Source organism: Syzygium oleosum, unplaced genomic scaffold, assembly GCF_021117445.2.
Source record: "Syzygium oleosum isolate NSW1041296 unplaced genomic scaffold, Sole_v2.1 Sole_v2.05, whole genome shotgun sequence".
In the NCBI taxonomy this organism is placed as follows: domain Eukaryota; kingdom Viridiplantae; phylum Streptophyta; class Magnoliopsida; order Myrtales; family Myrtaceae; genus Syzygium; species Syzygium oleosum.
The window spans coordinates 5,274,068-5,294,786 of record NW_026607489.1 but is presented as its reverse complement, the minus strand read 5'-3'; the positions used below and the strand labels follow the sequence as shown (position 1 = coordinate 5,294,786).

At 40.8% G+C, this 20,719-nt stretch overlaps 2 protein-coding genes across 4 annotated transcripts; one reads left to right on the top strand and one right to left on the bottom strand.

The window, feature by feature from the left end:
- Positions 1-6,587: 6,587 nt before the first annotated feature.
- Positions 6,588-9,337, top strand: LOC115676388 (tubulin alpha chain-like). Its single transcript, XM_030599285.2, has 4 exons — positions 6,588-6,841; positions 7,682-7,916; positions 8,000-8,370; positions 8,484-9,337. Exons 1-4 carry the CDS (start codon positions 6,749-6,751, stop codon positions 9,141-9,143), a joined length of 1,359 nt encoding a protein of 452 aa, XP_030455145.1. The 5' UTR covers positions 6,588-6,748; the 3' UTR covers positions 9,144-9,337.
- A 573-nt stretch (positions 9,338-9,910) lies between these two features.
- LOC115676395 (uncharacterized) lies at positions 9,911-20,640 on the bottom strand. 3 transcript variants are annotated; one of them, XM_056311988.1, is made up of 15 exons: positions 19,578-20,640; positions 19,391-19,476; positions 16,027-16,181; positions 15,156-15,220; positions 14,789-14,983; positions 14,623-14,677; positions 13,285-13,521; positions 13,010-13,143; positions 12,286-12,463; positions 12,134-12,193; positions 11,801-12,046; positions 11,283-11,541; positions 10,997-11,202; positions 10,776-10,823; positions 9,911-10,646 (listed from the first exon to the last, which is right to left on the bottom strand). In XM_056311988.1, exons 1-15 carry the CDS (start codon positions 19,751-19,753, stop codon positions 10,356-10,358), a joined length of 2,391 nt encoding a protein of 796 aa, XP_056167963.1. In that variant the 5' UTR covers positions 19,754-20,640; the 3' UTR covers positions 9,911-10,355. The 3 variants fall into 3 exon arrangements, with proteins under 3 accessions (XP_056167963.1, XP_056167962.1, XP_056167964.1); XM_056311987.1 differs by having other exon boundaries at positions 10,776-10,826; positions 19,578-20,639; XM_056311989.1 differs by lacking the exon at positions 19,578-20,640 and adding an exon at positions 17,628-17,798 and having other exon boundaries at positions 10,776-10,826.
- Between the last annotated feature and the right edge of the window lie 79 nt (positions 20,641-20,719).

Genomic DNA, 20,719 nt, shown 5'->3' with positions numbered 1-20,719 from the left:
AGCGCTCGGGTTTTCCAGCAAAGTTCATCAAGCGTCGTCGAGAAGTAGCTGTGAACGGAGAAAGGCAAGAATTGATTCCCCAAGCTTGACCAACATACAACACACGATGGGGAGAACCGAGAACAGGGAGTAAAAAAATTGCCGATTGCTTTGCCTTGTGCATCTCAGAGAAGCTTTGCAGACCCTTAGCCGTGTTCAGTCAAGCCCCACGAATTCATCTGTGGTCGAGAACCGTGAACCATCACAAGCACCACCGCAAACAGCGCCGTCGTCCTCGTGGCCGCGCCGCCGCCGGTCCACTCGCCATCATCCCGATCCGCAATCCCGGTCCGCGAGTTCAAATTTGGGAATATCCCGAAATTAGGTAAGAATGCTATCCGGTATGTTTTCAAAATATTTAGATTCCTAGTTCAGATATTTTGAATATTCCGTGAATATTACGTGGATTGCTAGATATCTTACGATAATGTGTGTTATATCCGCAATATTCGAAAACACCCAAAATTAGCAATCATTCCTAATTTGGCAACGTATCGGACGACTATCCGACCTTATCCCAAAGGTACGATGCGCGGCGATACGGAAAATCGTTATCTTATCCATAATCACTTGGATATGATAATAGATTTTATTTGCTTTCCAAATTTGAACAATCGCTTTCGTCGATATCTATAACCCTATAGATATGACCCTTAGTTTGATTTCTTTGCTTAATTTGAATCGATAAGAAGAATCTTGCGGATTGCGTGGATTGTTTGAACGTGGTTGTTATCTTCTTTTGATTGTTTTCCTTTTAAATAAAGAAAATCCAAAAATTTGTTAGTTAGATTTAAATTAGAAATTTTGCATGCTTAGGGAATCTTAAATATATCCAAAAGAATAAGATAATTATTTGATTTAAATTGGGATTTAGGGTAGCATATTTCCTAGTTTAAATTAGAGATTGTTTTAATCTTAGTGGATTATTTAGGATATTTAATAATTTCGAATTTTAATAAAAATCCCAAAAAAAGAATCACTTTAGGATAGATCAAATCATTTTCTCTAGGATAGATTGCATGTTAATTTGAGTAATTTTTAATTTCGAATTTCATTTGAAAATACCAAAAATAAATCATTTGTCCGTCATTAGAATTAGGCCACGTCGTCGTATGACATATAGTTTGCATGTTAGGTGCATTAATCGCATGTTAATTTTTGCACGTCATTACATATAGGTTAGCTTTCATTTAAATAAGTGAAAATCCTAAAAAATATTGAGTGAACTGCTTGTTAATTAGAAATCATATTAGGGTTGTTGATGTGATTTTCTAGCTAACAATGCAGATGCTTACGTTGCTTCGAGGTAAGTAATTCTTCCAATCTTGCAATTTATTTAATGTTTTGATTATTGGGTGTTACTTTGGTGGTTTGCGCACCCGCATGATCACCTCACATGCTAGTGACTAAGTTAAAATGAATCCAAACCGTCTCGCAAAAACATTTTTGAAAAGAAAAGGTACCGAAAGGGCGTTAGACTAGATCTAGCGTAACCAAGTCCCCGAGCTTAGAATCTCTGTTCGTAGGAATAAAACATATCTCCCTATGTTTTATTTAGGTTTCTAATCGACCTACCATAAATAGATTAGTGGCGACTCCAAGCATGAAAGCTTTTGCATGTTAAAAACTTAAACCCTAAGTTGCGAATTGGTAGGGCTTGGGAGGGCCCGAGTTAGGTTCAGTCTTAACAATCCATTAGCCTGAGAGAAATTTCAGGTCGCGACAACGAGCAAGTGGAAAATGTAATGAGTCAACGGAAAAAAGGTTTTCATTACCAAGCTTTAATTTAGGAAAATGATTTCTTCTTTGAAAAATCGAAAATCATTTTTCAAATGCAGATTAAATATCGATGCTTGGGCACGGGAATCCCAACGTTGATTCTCGAGCCCTTGACAGCGGGACTAGGTCCGTCAAGGCTGAGGAAGCGTTCATAGAGGCCGGGGACGAATCTATCTAGGCTGGGCTCGTGACACCTGTGCTCGTGCCCGGGACGCCGGGCCCAAGTCCATCTAGGCCGTGCCCAAGACACCAGACGCTGCACTTGGATCCATTGAGGCTAGGCCCTGGACCCCTACACTCATACGCGGGTCCTCAACTTCTGAGCCCAATTCCATCGAGGCCAAGCTAAGGACTCCTGTGCTCGTGCCCATGCCCGGGTCTCTTGTGCTCGCACCTCAATCCATTGACACCGGGTCCGAGCTTGGCCGCCAAGGATCGAGGTTTGGCCTTAATGGACTACGGCATGGGCACAAAGGTCCCGGGTCTGGGGGTTGGGGACCAGGTCCCAAGTTTGAGGCCCGGCCTCAATGGACCTGGGCGTAAACACTTGTACCGAAGTCTCGAGCCCGGCCTCAATTGACCCAGGCCCGGGCGCCAAGGACCTAGGCCCAGCCTCCGTAGACCCGGGCCAAGGCGCCAGGGAGCCGAGTAAGGGCACCAAGTTCTCAGGCTCGGTTTCGATAGACCCAAGATTAGTGCCCATGCTCATGCTAGGGAGTCAAGGATCCTAGCTTGAGACCCCGACGCCCGTGTTGAGTTTCTTGGCTATTCATGCGTAAGTCACTAGCGCTCGAATAGTGTATGTTTATTTAAAAAAATCAAATGAGATTTTTCTTACCAAATAAAGAAAAATATTTTCCAATTTATTTTCAAGTCTCAGCCAAACATTATAAAATATTTTCATTTTCATGAAAAATGATTTTTCGGAAAATATTTTCCAGATATGTCACAGTTTCTATGAAACAAATGGAGCCTTAATCCCCTAAGTTTCGGTGTTCGCACAATAAATGTATTTCGTTGACCACAGCCCTTTGATTTCTTGATTTGTGCAATTTGGTCATTTGAGTTTTATTTTGTGAAATCAAGTTCTCTAACTTCCTTGATTTGTGAAATCAAATCTTTTGGTCAATCACTCTCATTAAACCGAATGCCCAAAAAATAGGGTATGAACCACCAAAAAAAAAAAAAATCAGGTCGATCTGACCTTGACCAATAAATTTCCGGGTTGGGTTTGGGCGATTCGAATGAGAAACACTTCTCTGTCCTTTTTTTCTCAAATTATAATTGAAAATTTGAGATAGTCAAAGTCACACGCTATCATAATTATCCTGCAAGTGATTTAAGTTAAATTAATAACTTCACAAACTGACTACTATAACCTATTATCATAAATATTAATATCAACGCATTGTTGGGTAAAAATTAGGAGAAAATTATGGATTTAGCACCATAGCCTATCACAAATAAGACCTAAAGTATATTTTTACCTATAGTTGACAATTTGATTTGTGCCGTATCAAAATAGGGGTATAATGCGCATATGTCTAACCTGTACATGACGTGTTTAATAAACATGTTGAACTGTTTTGAAAGGCCTAATAAAGCAGGTGACATGGCAGAATAAGATTATCTAACATGTCACCAGGAGAGCTAAGTTAACCTTTTTATGGATAAACGTAGGGGTGAGTATGGGTCCCTCATGCGAGACACACATGACACTTTGACACAACAACTAGTTTCGGTCTACCATTGCCACATCAGGAAAATAGCATCAACTCCCGATCAATTTATGTATGGGAGGTCTACCCTACCTTCAGAGCTTCTCAGAGTTATAACCATTCTATTCATAACTCCTAACACAAACACCCTCATGCCACTCCTATAAACAAGTTGTATAATCACTTTTGCATCACGTACTCTTCAACCTAATGACACCAAGAGCTTTCCCTAAATCACCCACCTACTGGAGAGATGCTACTCTGATACCATTTGTCGCGGCCCGAAAGATCCTTAGCTATGGAATAGCCCCTGCGGCACCTAGTGAGCCAACAATACCATGCCAGCATTCCTTTTATAGTTTTTCTTAAAAACAGTTTGGCGAATATCATCTTTGTATTGGATCATACCACGCCCACTTTAGCTTGGGTATTCAATCCCTCAAGAGAAACACACATAATACTTTGGTACAACAACTGATTTCGACTTATTCGGAGAGTGGGATCAGCTCCCGACTAATTTTTGCATAGGGGGACCACCCCACCTTAAGAGCTTCTTAGAGTTATAATTGTTTTATCGTAGAACTCCTAGCACAAGCCTTATGATGCTACTCATATGAACCAGTTGTGTCATCACTTATGCATCATGCACTCTTCACCCCAATAACACAAAGTTTCACTCACAAGGGTACTAGAGTACGAGAGAATTCAATCCGTGACACTAGTCTATGACATCCATTTTCTTTATTTCTTCTCCAGCATCTTGAAGCCCCTCCACAAGCACGGTAAGATAACATTTTGCTTGACTAACAATAAAATAAAAAAAAAGAAGGGTTAATACAATAAAATACCCCCAACTATGCTCACTGTAATAGAAATAGCTTGAATTTTTTTGTGTCATTAAAAATCCTAAACTTGCCCATTGTAACACAAATACCCCAAACTTTTTTTGTATCATTAAAAGTCTCGTACTCATACTAGTGTGACGAATTTACCTTGGATGGAACTTAAATATTGGGTATATATGTCACGCATGTACAAATTTGGGTTTTTTTTTGTGATTAAAAAAAATTGGGGTATTTGTGTCAAATAGGCAAGTTTAGGCTTTTTTGTGATAAAAAAAAGTTTGGAGTACTTGGGTCATAGCGGACATAGTTTTGAGTTTTTTGTGGTAGTTGCCAAAAAGAATAAAAAACGAAAAAAAAAAAGGAATCGATCGATTCTCAAATAGACCCTGAAAGGGTAGGTTTGAAGTTTCAAAAACTGAAAACCAGTCCCTAGACGGTAAGTTTCAGGTTCCACATGGAAATGGAATCGCTCACCCCTAGATAAACGTTAATATGTGTAGATGATAAAAACATAAAACACATTTACACATAATAATTCGCATCGATGCGTTTAATATCTTTTTAGATCGTACGGGTAGTTTTTTATGTTTCATGAGTTTTGCATCCTTAAATACGTTTTTGTTGTATCATTTTATTCTTTTTAACTTTGGCGTTCTTTTATAAACACGAAAAAGTCTTTAAATACGAGTATTGAAGGTGTTAAAACATGTCTAATATGTTAAGAGTCAAAACAAATGACATGCTAACATGTCAGCTAAGATGTGTTAATTCGCATCTAAACGGGTTAAGCAAGTTAACATACATGCACGGCACTACTTTTTGTGGTGTCGTAAATGGGTTCATGCGATCCTGCTTATTTGAAGCCCAAACCTACTTAATCGCATGCCGTGTCGTGCTAACAGATCGTGTCGGGAATTGCCAGCCTCCACAGGTTCACTCATAGGAAAAGCTAGAAAGGGAAATTCCTCTGTAAAGAACTCCACGTCACGCGATATATATATAAAATTTAGAAAATACTTTTGAACTGTGCAGTCTATTCAACAAATCCTTTTGATTAGGGATTGGATATCTTATCCATTTTAATGACGTATCTAAAGGTTTTATAGTTAATGACTAACCTTGGGACTCCTCTTTCTAGCTCAGCATTTTTGTTGACATAGAAAGCAGGACAACTCCAAGGTGATTGACTCTTCCTGATGAGATTTTTATCAAGAAGTTCTTGGATTTCCTTTTGACAGAAATTCATGACTTCATGATTCATTTGGGAAGGTCTTGCCTTGGTTGGGATTTCCTTTTCAGAAAATTCTGGTTCATATAAGGTAAATCAACTATATGACATTTTCTAACTTTACCCAAAAAAAAAACTATATGACATTTTCTAGACCAAAAGGTATTAGGAATTGTCGAACATGGAGAAGCTTTTATATAATTTTCTAGATCATCAATTTTCTTTTTTATTGTGGGAATAGAAAGATTTTTCTCAACCTTTTTATGTTCAAGATCTTCTTTTAAATATTGGAGGTGATTTTCTTTGTTTTGTATAATACAATTTATTTCATAAATAATTTCAGAGCGAAGGGGGAATATATATATATATATATATGTATGTATGTATATATAGCAAAACTCATCCCCACCTTATTTTGTATTCGAAAAAAGAAGAAAATCAAAGAAAAGAAAAAAAGAAAAGAAAAGAAAGAAAGAGAGAAAAAGAACACAGTTGGGCCCCCTGGATTGAAACCCGTGATCTACTCCATCTCCATCCTCGACAGCCCATCTTCAAGATGTTGAACATCATCTGCCCGCGCACCGCGCATCCCCACACGGCGGGCCCCACTTCTCGGGACGGAATGACCATGCTGCCCTCCACCGGATCTATCCGTTGCCCGCGGATGCAGGGGGAGTGGCAGAGCTGCAAATTCAAGCAAAGTCCGAGCCCCATTTCCGCACGCCCAAAATTCAAAAAAATAAATAAATAAACGCACGAGATGGGATTTTTTGAAACTGGGCGGGGCGGGCAACTAACCATGGTTAGGCTAGGCGCTTCAACTCAATCATTACTTCCCCCCCACCCCCACCACCACCTTTGCTCGCTGGCACTTCTATAATTAAACCCACGGGTAAAACTGACCGCGGTTAACCAACCAGATATTTTTTTCAATTTTCCCCGATGGCGCCCTGCTATATATATCTCCCGACCTCCGCTCCTCGTTCTTCATACGCTCTGCGCCTTCTTCATCTTCATCTTCTTCGTCGGCGGCGTCTTGATAAACGCCGTTCTCCTCTTCGCACCTCCCTGCATTTTCCCCTCTCGCCCGTGCACCTTCTCGAGCCTCCTCCGACCTCGGTCCCGTGCGAGCGCCGAAAATGAGGGAGTGCATCTCGATCCACATCGGCCAGGCTGGGATCCAGGTCGGGAACGCGTGCTGGGAGCTCTACTGCCTCGAGCACGGCATCCAGGTGAGCCGCCTCCGCCCCCTCCTTCCTCGGATCTTTCGCCGCCGCCGCCGCCGCCGCCGTGCTTGTTGCGGAGGTTTTTTTTTATTTTTTTATAAGTGAGTTTGTGGTTCGCTGGTGGATGTGCGTTCTCTGGCGGCGAGGGTTTTGTGTTTTGGGGGATGTAGGTCGGTTCGTGTTGTGTTTTGCGTGGTTTAGAGGTGGGATCGGACTCAGCATTTGGTTAGCGACGCGGATATCGCGGCTATCGCGTGTGAAGATCTTTGTCCGTGATAGCTAGATCCGAGCTTTTCGGTTTGCGTTCCGTGAGCTTCAGTGCTAGGAATGCTCTAGATCCGGGCGAGATGGAGCTCGCATTTGGTTAGCGACGCCGATTATTGACGTCATCGCGTGATAAGCTAGATCCGAGCCTTTTGTTGCGCGTTCCGTGGGTTTCATTGCTAGAAATGCTCTAGGTCCGCGCAAGATGGAGCTTTGATCTGTATCTGTTGCACATTCAATCGTTTTCATGTAGATCTGGACAAAATGCCGCACATTGTCGTCCTGTTTCAATTGTTGGAGTCTTAGACCCTTAGGTCGAGCAATCACAATAAGATCTACCTGCAATTGGATTTGTATCCGTTCTTCGTACAGTTTGGTCTCATTGTCGTTGTAATTCTGAACTCTGTTGATGCCGACATTCATATATCTGAATGTCCGTTTCTTGCGGTTGCTTGTGTTGCTACGGTTATGGTCGTGTTAGATGTCATTGCAATGTGTAACATGATATCCTTGTATTCGTTAGTTCTAGGAGCATGTTCAGCTCATTATAATTGATTGGTGCTTTCCGTATTCTTTTCATAGCCCGATGGCCAGATGCCGAGTGACAAAACCGTCGGCGGAGGTGATGATGCCTTCAATACCTTCTTCAGCGAGACCGGCGCTGGGAAGCATGTCCCGCGTGCCGTGTTTGTAGATCTCGAGCCCACTGTCATTGATGAAGTGAGGACTGGAACGTACCGCCAGCTGTTCCACCCAGAACAGTTGATCAGCGGCAAAGAAGATGCTGCCAACAACTTTGCCCGTGGTCACTACACAAGTAATTATATTGATAACCCCTGATCTTTTATTATTGGTGGTCTCTGTGGTGAGGTGCCTAACAATTCTCTTACAATTTTGCAGTTGGGAAAGAGATCGTGGATCTCTGCTTGGACAGGATCCGCAAGCTTGCGGACAATTGCACTGGCCTGCAGGGATTCCTAGTGTTCAACTCTGTTGGAGGTGGTACTGGATCTGGTCTGGGGTCACTTCTCCTGGAGCGTCTCTCTGTTGACTACGGCAAGAAGTCGAAGCTCAGTTTCACCGTCTATCCCTCACCCCAAGTTTCCACCTCTGTCGTAGAACCCTACAACAGCGTCCTTTCGACCCATTCCCTCCTTGAGCACACTGATGTTGCAGTGCTTCTTGATAATGAAGCCATTTATGACATCTGCAGGCGCTCCCTTGACATTGAGCGCCCCACTTACACCAACTTGAACCGCCTTGTTTCTCAGGTAAATTGACTAGCCAGCTCATCTATCTAGTTTTGATAACTCAATGTCCTTTCTTGAAGCAATTATGAAAGTAAGATTTTGAATGTACTTCTCAATTCCTTGTTTCAACGCAGGTGATCTCATCCCTCACTGCCTCACTGAGGTTTGATGGCGCCCTGAATGTGGATGTGACCGAGTTCCAGACCAACCTGGTGCCTTACCCTAGGATCCACTTTATGCTGTCCTCTTATGCTCCCGTTATCTCGGCTGAGAAAGCGTACCATGAGCAGCTCTCCGTGGCTGAAATCACTAACAGTGCCTTCGAGCCATCTTCCATGATGGCTAAGTGTGATCCTCGCCATGGCAAGTACATGGCATGCTGCCTCATGTACCGTGGTGACGTTGTGCCCAAGGATGTGAATGCAGCCGTGGCCACTATCAAGACCAAGCGCACCATTCAATTTGTGGACTGGTGCCCTACTGGGTTCAAGTGCGGTATCAACTACCAGCCGCCTACTGTGGTTCCCGGAGGCGACCTTGCCAAGGTGCAAAGAGCTGTGTGCATGATTTCCAACTCAACCAGTGTGGCTGAGGTCTTCTCTAGGATCGACCACAAGTTTGATCTCATGTATGCCAAGCGTGCCTTTGTGCACTGGTACGTTGGTGAGGGTATGGAGGAAGGAGAGTTCTCTGAGGCTCGTGAGGATTTGGCTGCTCTCGAGAAGGATTATGAAGAGGTGGGAGCTGAGTCTGCCGAGGGGGAGGATGGTGATGAGGGAGACGAATATTCTTGATTCTCGGCCTCATGAATATTTTTCCTCAGTAATGCTGTGATGGTCTATGAAAACCTTGTTTTCTAGTTTTGTGCTACCTAAAACTGTAATGTGGCTGTTTACTTTCCTACATATTTGCAATTTGGTGCTTCCAAGATAATGTCTAATAATTGTTTCGTGTGTTTCTATGACATGTTCCGTGCTATGAGACCTCACCAATATGTTGTGTTTGTATAACGAAATTCGATTATGCCAATCTGGAGTAGCACCGGGATATATCAGTGTTGCAAGAAACCTCTTCTTCCACGAGTGTTCTGTACACACTATAGCACGGAGGATAACTCGAGTGAGCTGAGTTCCGAGGACTGGGGCACGGGAAAATATCATCGAGACATCACTAGATGAAGAAGATGAATTAGGAACGAATGAAGCTTCTCTTCAAGGGTTCATGGAAACATCTCTAAACGATAGATTAGCTTCTTAGTTTTGTGAGAGAATGATCGGTGAAGAGACGTGGGGCAGCACGTCGTGGAAGAAGCGGGATCATGCTGTGATTATGTAAAGTGCATAGAACTATACATAAGAGAAAACCAATTTGATGTGGCGCTGCGTTCTTAAGAAGACTTCGTAATCTCTTGTTTTGCATATATGGCGAAAGTAGGGAGTTATCAAAACCCAATTTTGGATCTAATTCTAATAAATTCCAAGCTTATCAAAAACTCATTTTCGTCTTTTCAAATCATACTTCGTAACTCAGAACGGATATTGAACTCAAGACACATGAAGGATGAAGATCAACGATAGATGGCTACTAAATTATTGCAAAAGCCAAAATGAGGTCTGAATACACATTACCATATTCTGGACCCCAGTATTTACAAATCAATATATAGAGCAACCATGTCAAAGGAGTGGCTGATTAAGTTCATCAGCCTACAAACCGAATATATTCATCACGGCCTATTCTCGAGGCATTTCTACGAGAGCAGCTGAGGGCTTCCAAAGCTCAAACCTGAGCGCCTGTGCGGCAAGCAAAAGATCAAGGGCGTAGTGCTTCTTCATGTCCCCAACTCTTGCGAACCAGCTCTTGGCTTTGGCATTGTAAAATCCAGCCACGAAAAGCCAATCAACACTGATCCATCATCTTGACAAAGTAGGGTGCCAAAAAGGTTTCGCTGGAGATAGGCTAAGGAGCTGATGTGACGAGTGTAATCGATCGAGATATTCAGACTCTCAACGGAATAATTCTGGGAAAGACCACATTACAAATCTGGCAAAAGCATCGGTCTCCAAGAACTCAATATGAGCAGCCCTCCCGATCAGGGTGTTCAAGGTCCTTCCCTGGGAGGAGGTATCAAAGTTGACATCGCAGCGCATAAAGACTCTATGCTCCGATGAGGGAGCCCGTATTTGGTCCAAGCAATCATTCAACATCTCCAGAAAAATTTTGCCCTTCTTGGAGTAGTCAGAGGAGGATGCCTGGCACAATTCAATTCGTGCAGAATGATATGGAACATACCCATCCTGAGACATAAAGCAAATGAACACATTATCGCATCGTTTACACAAAGACAGATGCGTATACAGAAGAAGCATAAAGAAAAAGAAAAGAATTTCGTTCAATTCGAAGTTTTAAAGTGACAAAGGCACCACCTGTGGTGAAGATAAAAGGATAATATGCCGGAAACTCTCCAGTGTCTTCTGCTGAAAAAAAAAGAAAAGAAAGAAGATTTGAGACCTTTTGTCAATTATTTTGTTTGGTGATGCAGTGATACAGACTCCCAACACTTCATGCAAACCACAGACATGGATTTTCTTCTTTTTCTTTGGGCGGTGGGACAAGGAAGAGACAGAGAGAGTGTTGCTTGCAATACCTTACACAGTTTGTACAAAAATGTATTTTGGAGATCTACATCATCCGTGAAAGTAAGCTGATGAATACACTGGGTTCCCTTCAACTTCTTCAAAAGCCATAATCCCGAGTTGAACAGTGAGTTTGAACTGTAAAGATACCCCAAGTGTGGACCAGATATTGAAATATACGTATAAAGATATCTCAAGTATGGCTCCATAATGCCCTCTGCATCAGCGAATAGACAAGAATTAAAACTGGATCGTAAGTATGAAATACCACCAAAAGAAAAGGCATAAGAAAAGTACCAGTCAACGCAGTTCGTATAATAATGTTTCCAATAGAATGGCCAACAAAGCTCAGCTTGATATTTCTCAAGCTTCCTGACCTTGAAATTTTGTCCATTTTCTTCTTAAGGAAAGATATAACTTCCTGTGCCAACCTCTGTCCCATTTCTTTGAAGTCCCCAGATGTCTTATCTTCATTTACTTCAGACATGAGAAATTCAATTTTTGGATCTATCAGCAACCACTGATTTCGGACAAGCCGCAAATCAAGATGATGTCCCTATAAGGAAGAGGCAGATATAGCATGCGATCATGTCAGCAAAATGCTACTTCTTTAAGGAAAGAAGTAAAGAATCAATAACCATGATAAGCCAAATGAATACTTGGAAATGCTAAAAGCAAGTACAAATGACATACATCTTCAACATGGCTCATAAGCGCCAATTCGGTGACTAAGTATGTGAAAACTACTACAAAGTACATAAATATAAAGAAACGCAAAGATGATAACGACAAGAGCAAGGGACAGGTAAACATACCTGAAATCCATGCACAAAAACGACCGCCTTCAAAATGCGACCATTCTGTTGCGTAGATGGTTTTTTGGCAGCCTCGTAACTGGGTCCACCTAGCAAACCTGGATAATCTTTCAGATTCATGTGATTAAAGTATGAATTTACACTAACTGTACGTCTCGGTGCATTGACCACACGCTCCACAATTACTATTGGAATATGTGAAGGTTCTCCGAATATATGCATGTCCTGGATAGAACGACTGTTTATCTGTGAGGAAGGACAGCTGTTAGAAGACTGCAACCTAAGCACATTATAAAAGGCTCAAATATTGCACATAAGAGTCAGAGATCTAACCCTCATTTGGGCAATACTACGGCGGTGAAGATCAGCGCGCATGGCTGCACTTTGGGCAGGCTGCATCGAAACCAGAAGACATCAGAACCTGAAGCAAAAGACATCCTGGCCTGTACTTGAATCTGAAGAAATAATGAGTTCTAGTTCAGTACATCATCAGCTAATTTCCACAAACTTGACACTCTCCTGTGAGTTGGCTCATCAGCTCCACTGTGGATATAGTGAAGCGGCATCTCAACCTTTGTATACACCATCCATATCGACCATTCAGCTCTTCGATCAGTAGCCCATGCATCGCGAAGATATTCCATTATGCTAGTTTTATTAGCCCTGGAGATATACCATCAGGAAATAAGTTTCATAAAAGCACAATTACTAGGCTTAAGAGTTTAATTCTAATACGAGATATATAACTTGTCAATTTGACTATTCAAAATCTACTACATTTCTGACCAATCTGATGCAATGCTTTGAGAAATATGATCCAATGCTCCATCTGCAATTTCTGGTCTCATCCTAACATTGAGGCATTCGCCTTTCTAATGTGAACGTGGATGATTAATTTTTGCAAATTGCCACCTAGCAATTCAATTTCAAGTGAGACCACATTAAGGAAATTGGTGCCAGCTTTTTCATGCCACCAAAACTCAAGCAGGAACTAGGAAGTAAGAGAAACAAACTCAGGCAGTAAAGTCCCCCCAGTCCAATATCCCTGGCACACATAGGCATGCATACATGTCCCTTACATGTGCAAATTTGCAGCGTTGCCTGTGTTTCGTGTGTTATTAACCAAGCATGTAAGTACAGAAGGGAGGTTATCTGTTACAATAGCTTGAGAGATCAAATTGAAACCTTTAAGAAAGGTAAGAAGAAAACCTGTGGAACTTCAGAAAAGTATTCCACAAATAGAGCGCCTGGTTTCCCAACAAATGAAAAGAATGAAACAAGTCTTCCCTGGATGAGGAATGGAGCAATCCACCCATCCGCGTATCTACATTTTGATTTGCTTTCTGTTCACGAGCCAGCAGGATGCATCACAAAGGAAAAATGAAATGACTGAGTGCAACAATTATCGATTCTTCATCCTCTAAGAAATGAAAGACCCAGATTCAATTTTCAAAATACTATTTCGCAATAAATGGAGTACAGACCTCAATACCATTTTGTAGCTTATCAGGGCCCAAGACCTTTACATCTGCAATACCCAATTCAGCTCTCAGGTCAGTCAGTGTCTTATCATCTACTGCAGTAACATCTGTTAAATCTATAGGTCGGTCAATTGCTTTGCTGAGATTTTGCAGCTCTTCAACTAGTAGGTCCCGAGCAGCTAATAATCCTCTTAGAACTGTCAATTGTCTGTCATCAAAGGAAGACAGCCGACCTACAGCCTGAACAAAGACCAATTATCATAATCAAAGAATCGTGGTTTTATGATTTCGCAATAGATATTATTCAAATACAAAATTCACCGGCAGATTCATAATGGTCCATCAATGACTTGTATTTGTTCCCAAATATAAGGTAAGCAGTCCACATTCTCCAGCAATGGTGTGAAAACAGGCCATCGCCCGAACTTTTATAACACGACACCGCTTAACCAATTTTTCAATAGCCTTATAAGATACGCTGAAGATTCAACACTTCTATATGCATGGGATGATTTCCATGGCAACATATATGATCCAGAATTTAAGCAACTAATGGATCAGCAAACCTCATTCCTCTTTCTAAACTTTGAAGGGGGAACACAATGCGTTTTCGCATCTAAAATTTTCACATCCTTCTCTTGTAAAGGTAAAGCCACAAACTTCATTCCTCTTTCTACACGCATCCTCTTATATGTAACCTACATCCATGCTAATTTTCTTTTCTTACTAGCAAGTAGGCATGAGCATTCTCTAATTTGTCCTCGATTCTATCACAAACATGAAAGTTAAGAATAAGACTCACAAAAAAAAAAAAATTCAAAGAAGAGAGCACAGATGCCAAAAGAAACAAGTAAGTCTTTCCCCAACAATCTGTTCAGCATAAAAAATCCTTGGTAGAATCCCACTACTCAAGATTGTTTCTAAGAGTGTCCTCCTATGTCCTTTTATGTCAAGTTGAAAGAGAGAACATTCAAATTAAAAGGCCGCCGTAGCTCAATAAACAATTTTTACTCCTCTTGGGGACATTATCTTTATACACAGTATGGATCAATGGAAACAATACGGGCTCATTCAATTTGTATTTACTTCTTCTTCATACAGAGATCATCAATACATTCACAAACAACCCGCTAAAGCAAGCATACAAGCACAATAACCAGCAACCTACTCTCAACTCCACAAAGATCTTCACTTCATTTGCATAAACCGATGCAGCTACTCATACGTACACGACAAATCACATGCTATATAAGAAGCAACAACAGCAGAATTGACAAAAAGAACCAGACACAAAAGAGAAGGTAGAAGTCTCATAGAGAACCCCTTAGAACGAAATAGTACCTGACCAAGCCCACGAATATTTTCACCAGAAAGCTCTTCAACATTACGAGAATCTCTGAAAAAACATTTCAACAGATTAAGAAGGCAAAAGTATCAGTTTGCCAATGTAACAAATAACACAGATATACAAAAATTCTAACTCATGCAAAGAAGGATGATTACGAACCTGTTTACCTTTGGAGGTGAAACACCAGAACCAGATCTTAACAGACTGATATGCACAGTTGTATCAACAAGCACAGCATGGAAAGCATCGAAATGGACAGGGCAATATGAATGCAATCCTAGAAGAGCCTTCGGAGGTATTCGGAATTCATGAACAGCAGCAGCACAAGAATCCAGAGAAGCCTGCAACCCAGACCTTCACATAGTACACTACAATCACCTTCATGGTTCTATAAATTGCTCGAATCAAGCTCAATTTACATTGAACATTGCATATTGTAAGCACATGCAACAGGGAACAGGAGGAAAAAGACAAGGAACTTGTATTTTTAATTCAACTAGAACCAAAACTAGGTTGAATGACTAACCCGCTCTCGGATATGGGAGCATACATAAGCTCAAACTTCAATACTACAGCTGATGTGGATGGACCCTGAAAATTTTTTCAATACGAGCTATAGATGTGTTACTAGGTTGTTTACTCAAACAAGCAGCAAAAAGAAAGACAAGATAAAATCGGATTGGCAAAATTGACTACAAACCCAGGTGCAATGGCTCTCTATCCTCCATAGAAAGTCACAGAGATACGTTGCCTCTGTCCTTAACCTAAATGAGAATTTAAACCTCTACATAAAGCAAATGAAATAGTTCACAAACATCTAAGTTAAAAAATGGCAATTATCAGCATTTATTGACACATATCACCAAAAAATCCCCTGTTACAGGTTTTCATCTGCCAATGAATACTTCTCTTTACAGTTGATGATTCCACAACCAATCGACTTTCATTTGTTGCCAATCACACAGTTACTCCTTACTGCACGTAGTAGCCAACGGAACATAGACTTAGAAAGGTGAGGACAGGGAATTAGGTAACTTTTGTAGAGTTATTCACTCTCTTGGTATCTTATATTGCACTCGCCTTAGTTGCGATTAACATTAGAAATAACTACAGGAAATGCTTATTATTGGTGCTTTATCTGATAACTCTATTTAAATAAAGGGCACCTCCCCTTTTTTCCCATCTATCTTCCTTCCCGGTTTAAGTAACTACAGGAAATGCTTATTATTGGTCTTTTATCTGATAACTCTATTTAAATAAACGCGCCTCCCCTTACTTCCCATCTATCTTCCTTCTGGGTTTAAGTAACTTAAACGAATCACATTTTGTCCGTGTGTGCATCACTGTGTGAAAGAGAAGGCATGTTGGGGAGGGAAGGGAAGGAAAGGGAGCACCACCTCAAATTTACCAAGAGGTAAATTAAATGACACCATGATTGATAAAAGAACATCCTGCCTCGCATATTTGATCCGAAAGGGCTGTGTTGAGAAACTGTTATCTGTATCATTGATCCTCCATATACCATGTATGTCATCAGAACCCAAATCAGGAACTGCAGCACGAAAGAAAAGCCAGAAGGTCAATTGAGAGAGAAAACGAACAAAATGAACATCAATGGCATAATATTTGGTGACATATCCAAGTTTAAGCGAAAGAAAAGGTCTATGGGGTGGCACAAAAATAAAGGGCTCCGAAAGTATTATTATCAAACACTGCATTCAAGTAACAATTTAATCAGAATAAACCTCAGAGCAAAGATGTCTACAACTTCCAAAATGGCCAACAATTATCATCAATAACACCTAACTCAACTCCAATAGCATAATGTCACTGTTTGGTAAGTCTATAGGAACTGTTAAGGTACATAGAATCCTTAAATATAGCAGTACATTCATCCGCAGAACTTATCATTGATCATGATTCTAGCTGGGTCCATAAATCCTTTTTGCACAATTTAGCTCTTTGGATGCAATTTTAGGTGATATAAATCTATAAGGGGAAAGTTAAGGGAAACTTTGAAAGAATTGTAACTTTGGCAGCCGCTTTACTATTGCTAATTCGAACACCTAATGCATGCATCGAACCTAAAAATTTGCCACTTACTATCCGTTTGAATCTACTGATAGTGCAATAGGTCAATCCTAAAAAATTCACTCTTTTTCTTATGAAAATATCACCAATTTATGGTGGACTCCATTAATGTTCTCATTTAGGATGGTTAGCTTTGAAATGCATCTTCAGCATTTATCTGCAGCAAACAGATTCATTTCTAGAACTCTTCAAGACAAGCATAGATCAAAGAGAAATCGTCATAGCTTCTTTTGGGAAATATCAACAGAAGAGTGTGAAAAATAACTTTTAAAGCAATAAAACATACAATTGAGTCTTATATAAAGATTTCAAATCATGAGCTCAACCGAAACTTTCTAAAGTGTTCCAGTTTTTGGTTTCACATTAATCAGACATAATAAATGCATATTTGCGTGTATGCAATTAGAAGTTCCGCCAAAGAGAAAATGTAGTCAATGTGGTGAAAGCAGTTTCCAGAATAAAAAGTAACATGAAAAACAACAGCAGACACTATAGAATGCATAACTTACACAAAATGTTGCAGCAAAAAAAAAAGCCTTACACAAATTGCATTTAGTAGTTTTTCCTTCTTTTTCTTAAGAAAAAAATAACTTGAAAAAACGAAATACATTAAATCAGTAGCACAAACAGATAGAATTGAATCACAAATAACTAGTTAGTTTCAAGAAAACTATGACAAAAGAATATGCATGATAAGAGACAAGGCTTTCTGTCGTTCCGCTATCAAGAGTACCACAAGCAAGGAGCCAAAGACTATCATTTCACCACACCAGTGAACTTGAAGTTATAAAGACCAATGAAAGACTTAAAGCAGCAGGTCAGCCAATGGAACATGGGCGCAATTCACTAGTTAACAATCTCTTGTCGTCATTATCTAAAGGGATAATGGCACCACTAGTCCCCGTACTTCTTCAATTTGTTCAATTTCTTCCCTATACTTTATTGTTTTGCCAATGTGGTCCCTGAACTATATGTTTCTTTTTCACTTTGATCCTTCCGTGGAAATTATGGATAGAAATGCTGACATGGTAGACAGCGTCATCGCCACATCAGCATGCTCTTCCACCTCGTTGTTGACCTATATCAAAGAAATAAAATACAAAATATGAAAAAACTAAAATAGGAACAACGATCATGAGACACCAAGTAAAGTGACGGATGGTTGGTGGTGAGGGTCGCTGGCAATTGGGCCAGCCACAACCGTTGGGCAAGCACACGGCTTTGCTGTGAAGAAATCAGAGAGACAAACTGCATAAGGGTCGCACAGCCCCATGTGACCGCTTTCCAAGGGTCATGCGACAGCAGTGATGTGTTCCCTCGCCCCTGCCACACAGCCGCCGCAAGCAGCGGGGCCTCAACCCCTGGGAGTGGCAACAATGCTTGGGCCATTTTTTTGCATATTTTTAGTTTGGCAAGAAACACTTAGAGCACAGATCAGCTAATGATATGGGAGAAGTTTCTTGTTGATTATCTCATTGTCCTTATAGTATAATACATTCCATCCACTGTCTCAAGATCAAAATGTACATGAAACAGAAGACTTGTCTCATTTTTGTTTGATATTAATGACAAATATTTGGCAAGAAAGGAAGAGGACTATTTGACGACAAAGAGACTTCACTCTTCCTTTTCGTTCAAGACTTTATCATCTACTTGTTTGTCTGACCATTTGTTATTTTAGAAGAGCATTCTTGATGCAGGAACATCGTATTAGTTTAGTACTTTTAAGCATTTTCCTTTCATTGGTCTTTACTTAGGCTCTTGAGGTTAATAAGTGGTCGCAGTAATTATGTGACTTTTAATGATCTCCAATGGTTGAAATTTAAAAGTTATTATGTTAGATTAAGGGTTGAGATAGTCCTACACTTGTAACCTTATAAATAGGCCTTTATGTCACTTTTGTCATTAGTTTTTCTCAATCAATAAAGATAACTGATTTTTATAAACCCTAGACTATCTTTTCTGTTCCAACTTCCAACCAACTCCATTCAATTATTAATTGGTATTGGAGCTCCTTTTTAGGGTTTTTCCTACAGCAATTCTGACATATGTTCTTTTTCTATCCCTTTGCACACTTCATAAATGTTTGTAATAAACTATCTTTAATTTATTAATTTCTACTTATCAATAGACGATAGTAATATTTTGGAACAACTGATGTTTTTCAAGGTTCCAAATGAACCTAACATTCATATGCATAAGTTTTATCCACATAAAATGAATGCCTCAACACAGAATTTTGATAGGATCTTCAACAGCATCAGACCGGGTATGGTTCTAAATCAAAGTAAGATGCCATTTACTCTTACGTGATACGTGACTCAATGGTATGTTATCAGTGGTCAAGGTACAACACGGAAAGAACAATAGAATACCAAGGGAAATACCACGACACATCATGACGTTCAAGGAGAAATTTTGGCTTACAGTACAAAATTCAATGCTTTAATTTGTTTTGGGTTGCAACCTGTCACATTATGGTAAATTGAGGGAATGATCACCTATATATATAATTATATATATGTGTGCCAAAACAAGTCAACACATAAACTGGTTGATGCTCAAAAAGTGTTTGGCATAACCTTGTCTCTTCGGTGTATGTCTGGTCCTGCATGGAGAATATTTGCTATGGAAAAAAGCAGAAAATAATCGATTTAATCTTTGACACACCTTCATACTGAACCACTCTTGCTGGAGTTCCTGGTATGCCATGTTGGCTGTCCTCCCACTTCATAGTAATTTTAATTTGATACCACCTGCACAAAGCATGATCTCAAAGCTAAAGCACACTGTCCCAGATTAAATAAAGAAACCAGGAGATTATAACCATCAGTGGAAGTGTTCCATAGACACATACCCTTGTTGAAAAAGGTCCAGATTGTGAAATCTGTGGATGTAAATGGCAATCTCCTGCGTCGTGTCCATAATAGCCACCGGCTTAACCTTAGCCGGTCGTGGTTTGGCATCAGGTAACCTCTTCGCTGAATAACTATGATTGTTCAGACCAATAAACCACCCAATACGCCGAAACATATGTTATTCAGAATTCCGCAGTTTCGCATTCCACCTCCTTTCAGTCAAGCATCATATCTCCAGCTCCACAAGCCAAAAGATCAAACTATATTTTAAAACTCTTCCAATCACACCATATTTCCGAAAAGAGGATGGTGCTTCCTAGACTTGCACACCAATTAGTTCACCAGCAATCCCTCTCCCAGTTCACTCTCCTATTAAATTAATAAAGGGCAAAGGGGCGTTAATTAGCTTCCAGTTTTAGACGATCGCTCGTAGAATTAAATCGCAGCGCCTGGCGATGTCGATAGAACCGCGATCGGCGGCTGTCACGCCGCCACGACGAAATGCAGAACATTTTCAGCAAAGAAACCAACTTTCCTCAGGCCCATTGATCCGAACACTCGCTATCCGGATTCCCACTTCAAAGTGCCCCCCATTCACGCTCGAACCAGACCCTTAGAACAGAGAGAACACACAAAACAGGGCTCCCGCATCGCAGATCCGAGTTCGATTCGAAGGAACGACTCACCTGAAATCCCCCCAAAGTCGAGGTGAACTCTCTCGAACCCTTCAATCCCCCGGGAGTTACGCGCGGAATGCAGCAAAGCGCATCGCCGGATTCGCGGGTTTCTGGGTCCGAAAACCCTAGTCGCCGGCGCCGTCGCCGTCGCCGTCGCCGGCGGTAGCGGACCTGCTGGCGTTGCTTCGAAGGGACCGATGCGACTCCCGCTCGGCTTGGACTCGAGCAAAGGGAAGACGAGCGAGAAAGCGAGAGAGAGAGAGAGAGCGAGAGTATCGATAGATTAGCTTTAGAATTTAGGATGGATCACGGATCGCTGGAGAGGCATGAATAATAGCTGTGCATGTGTTGGGCGATTTCTGCGACTTTTGGAGGTGCGATTCTTTGCCAAACTTGAAGTGGTGTGGATGCTAAGTAGCCAAAATTTAGTCATCGTACCTTGAGTAACTACTACTTCTCGATTT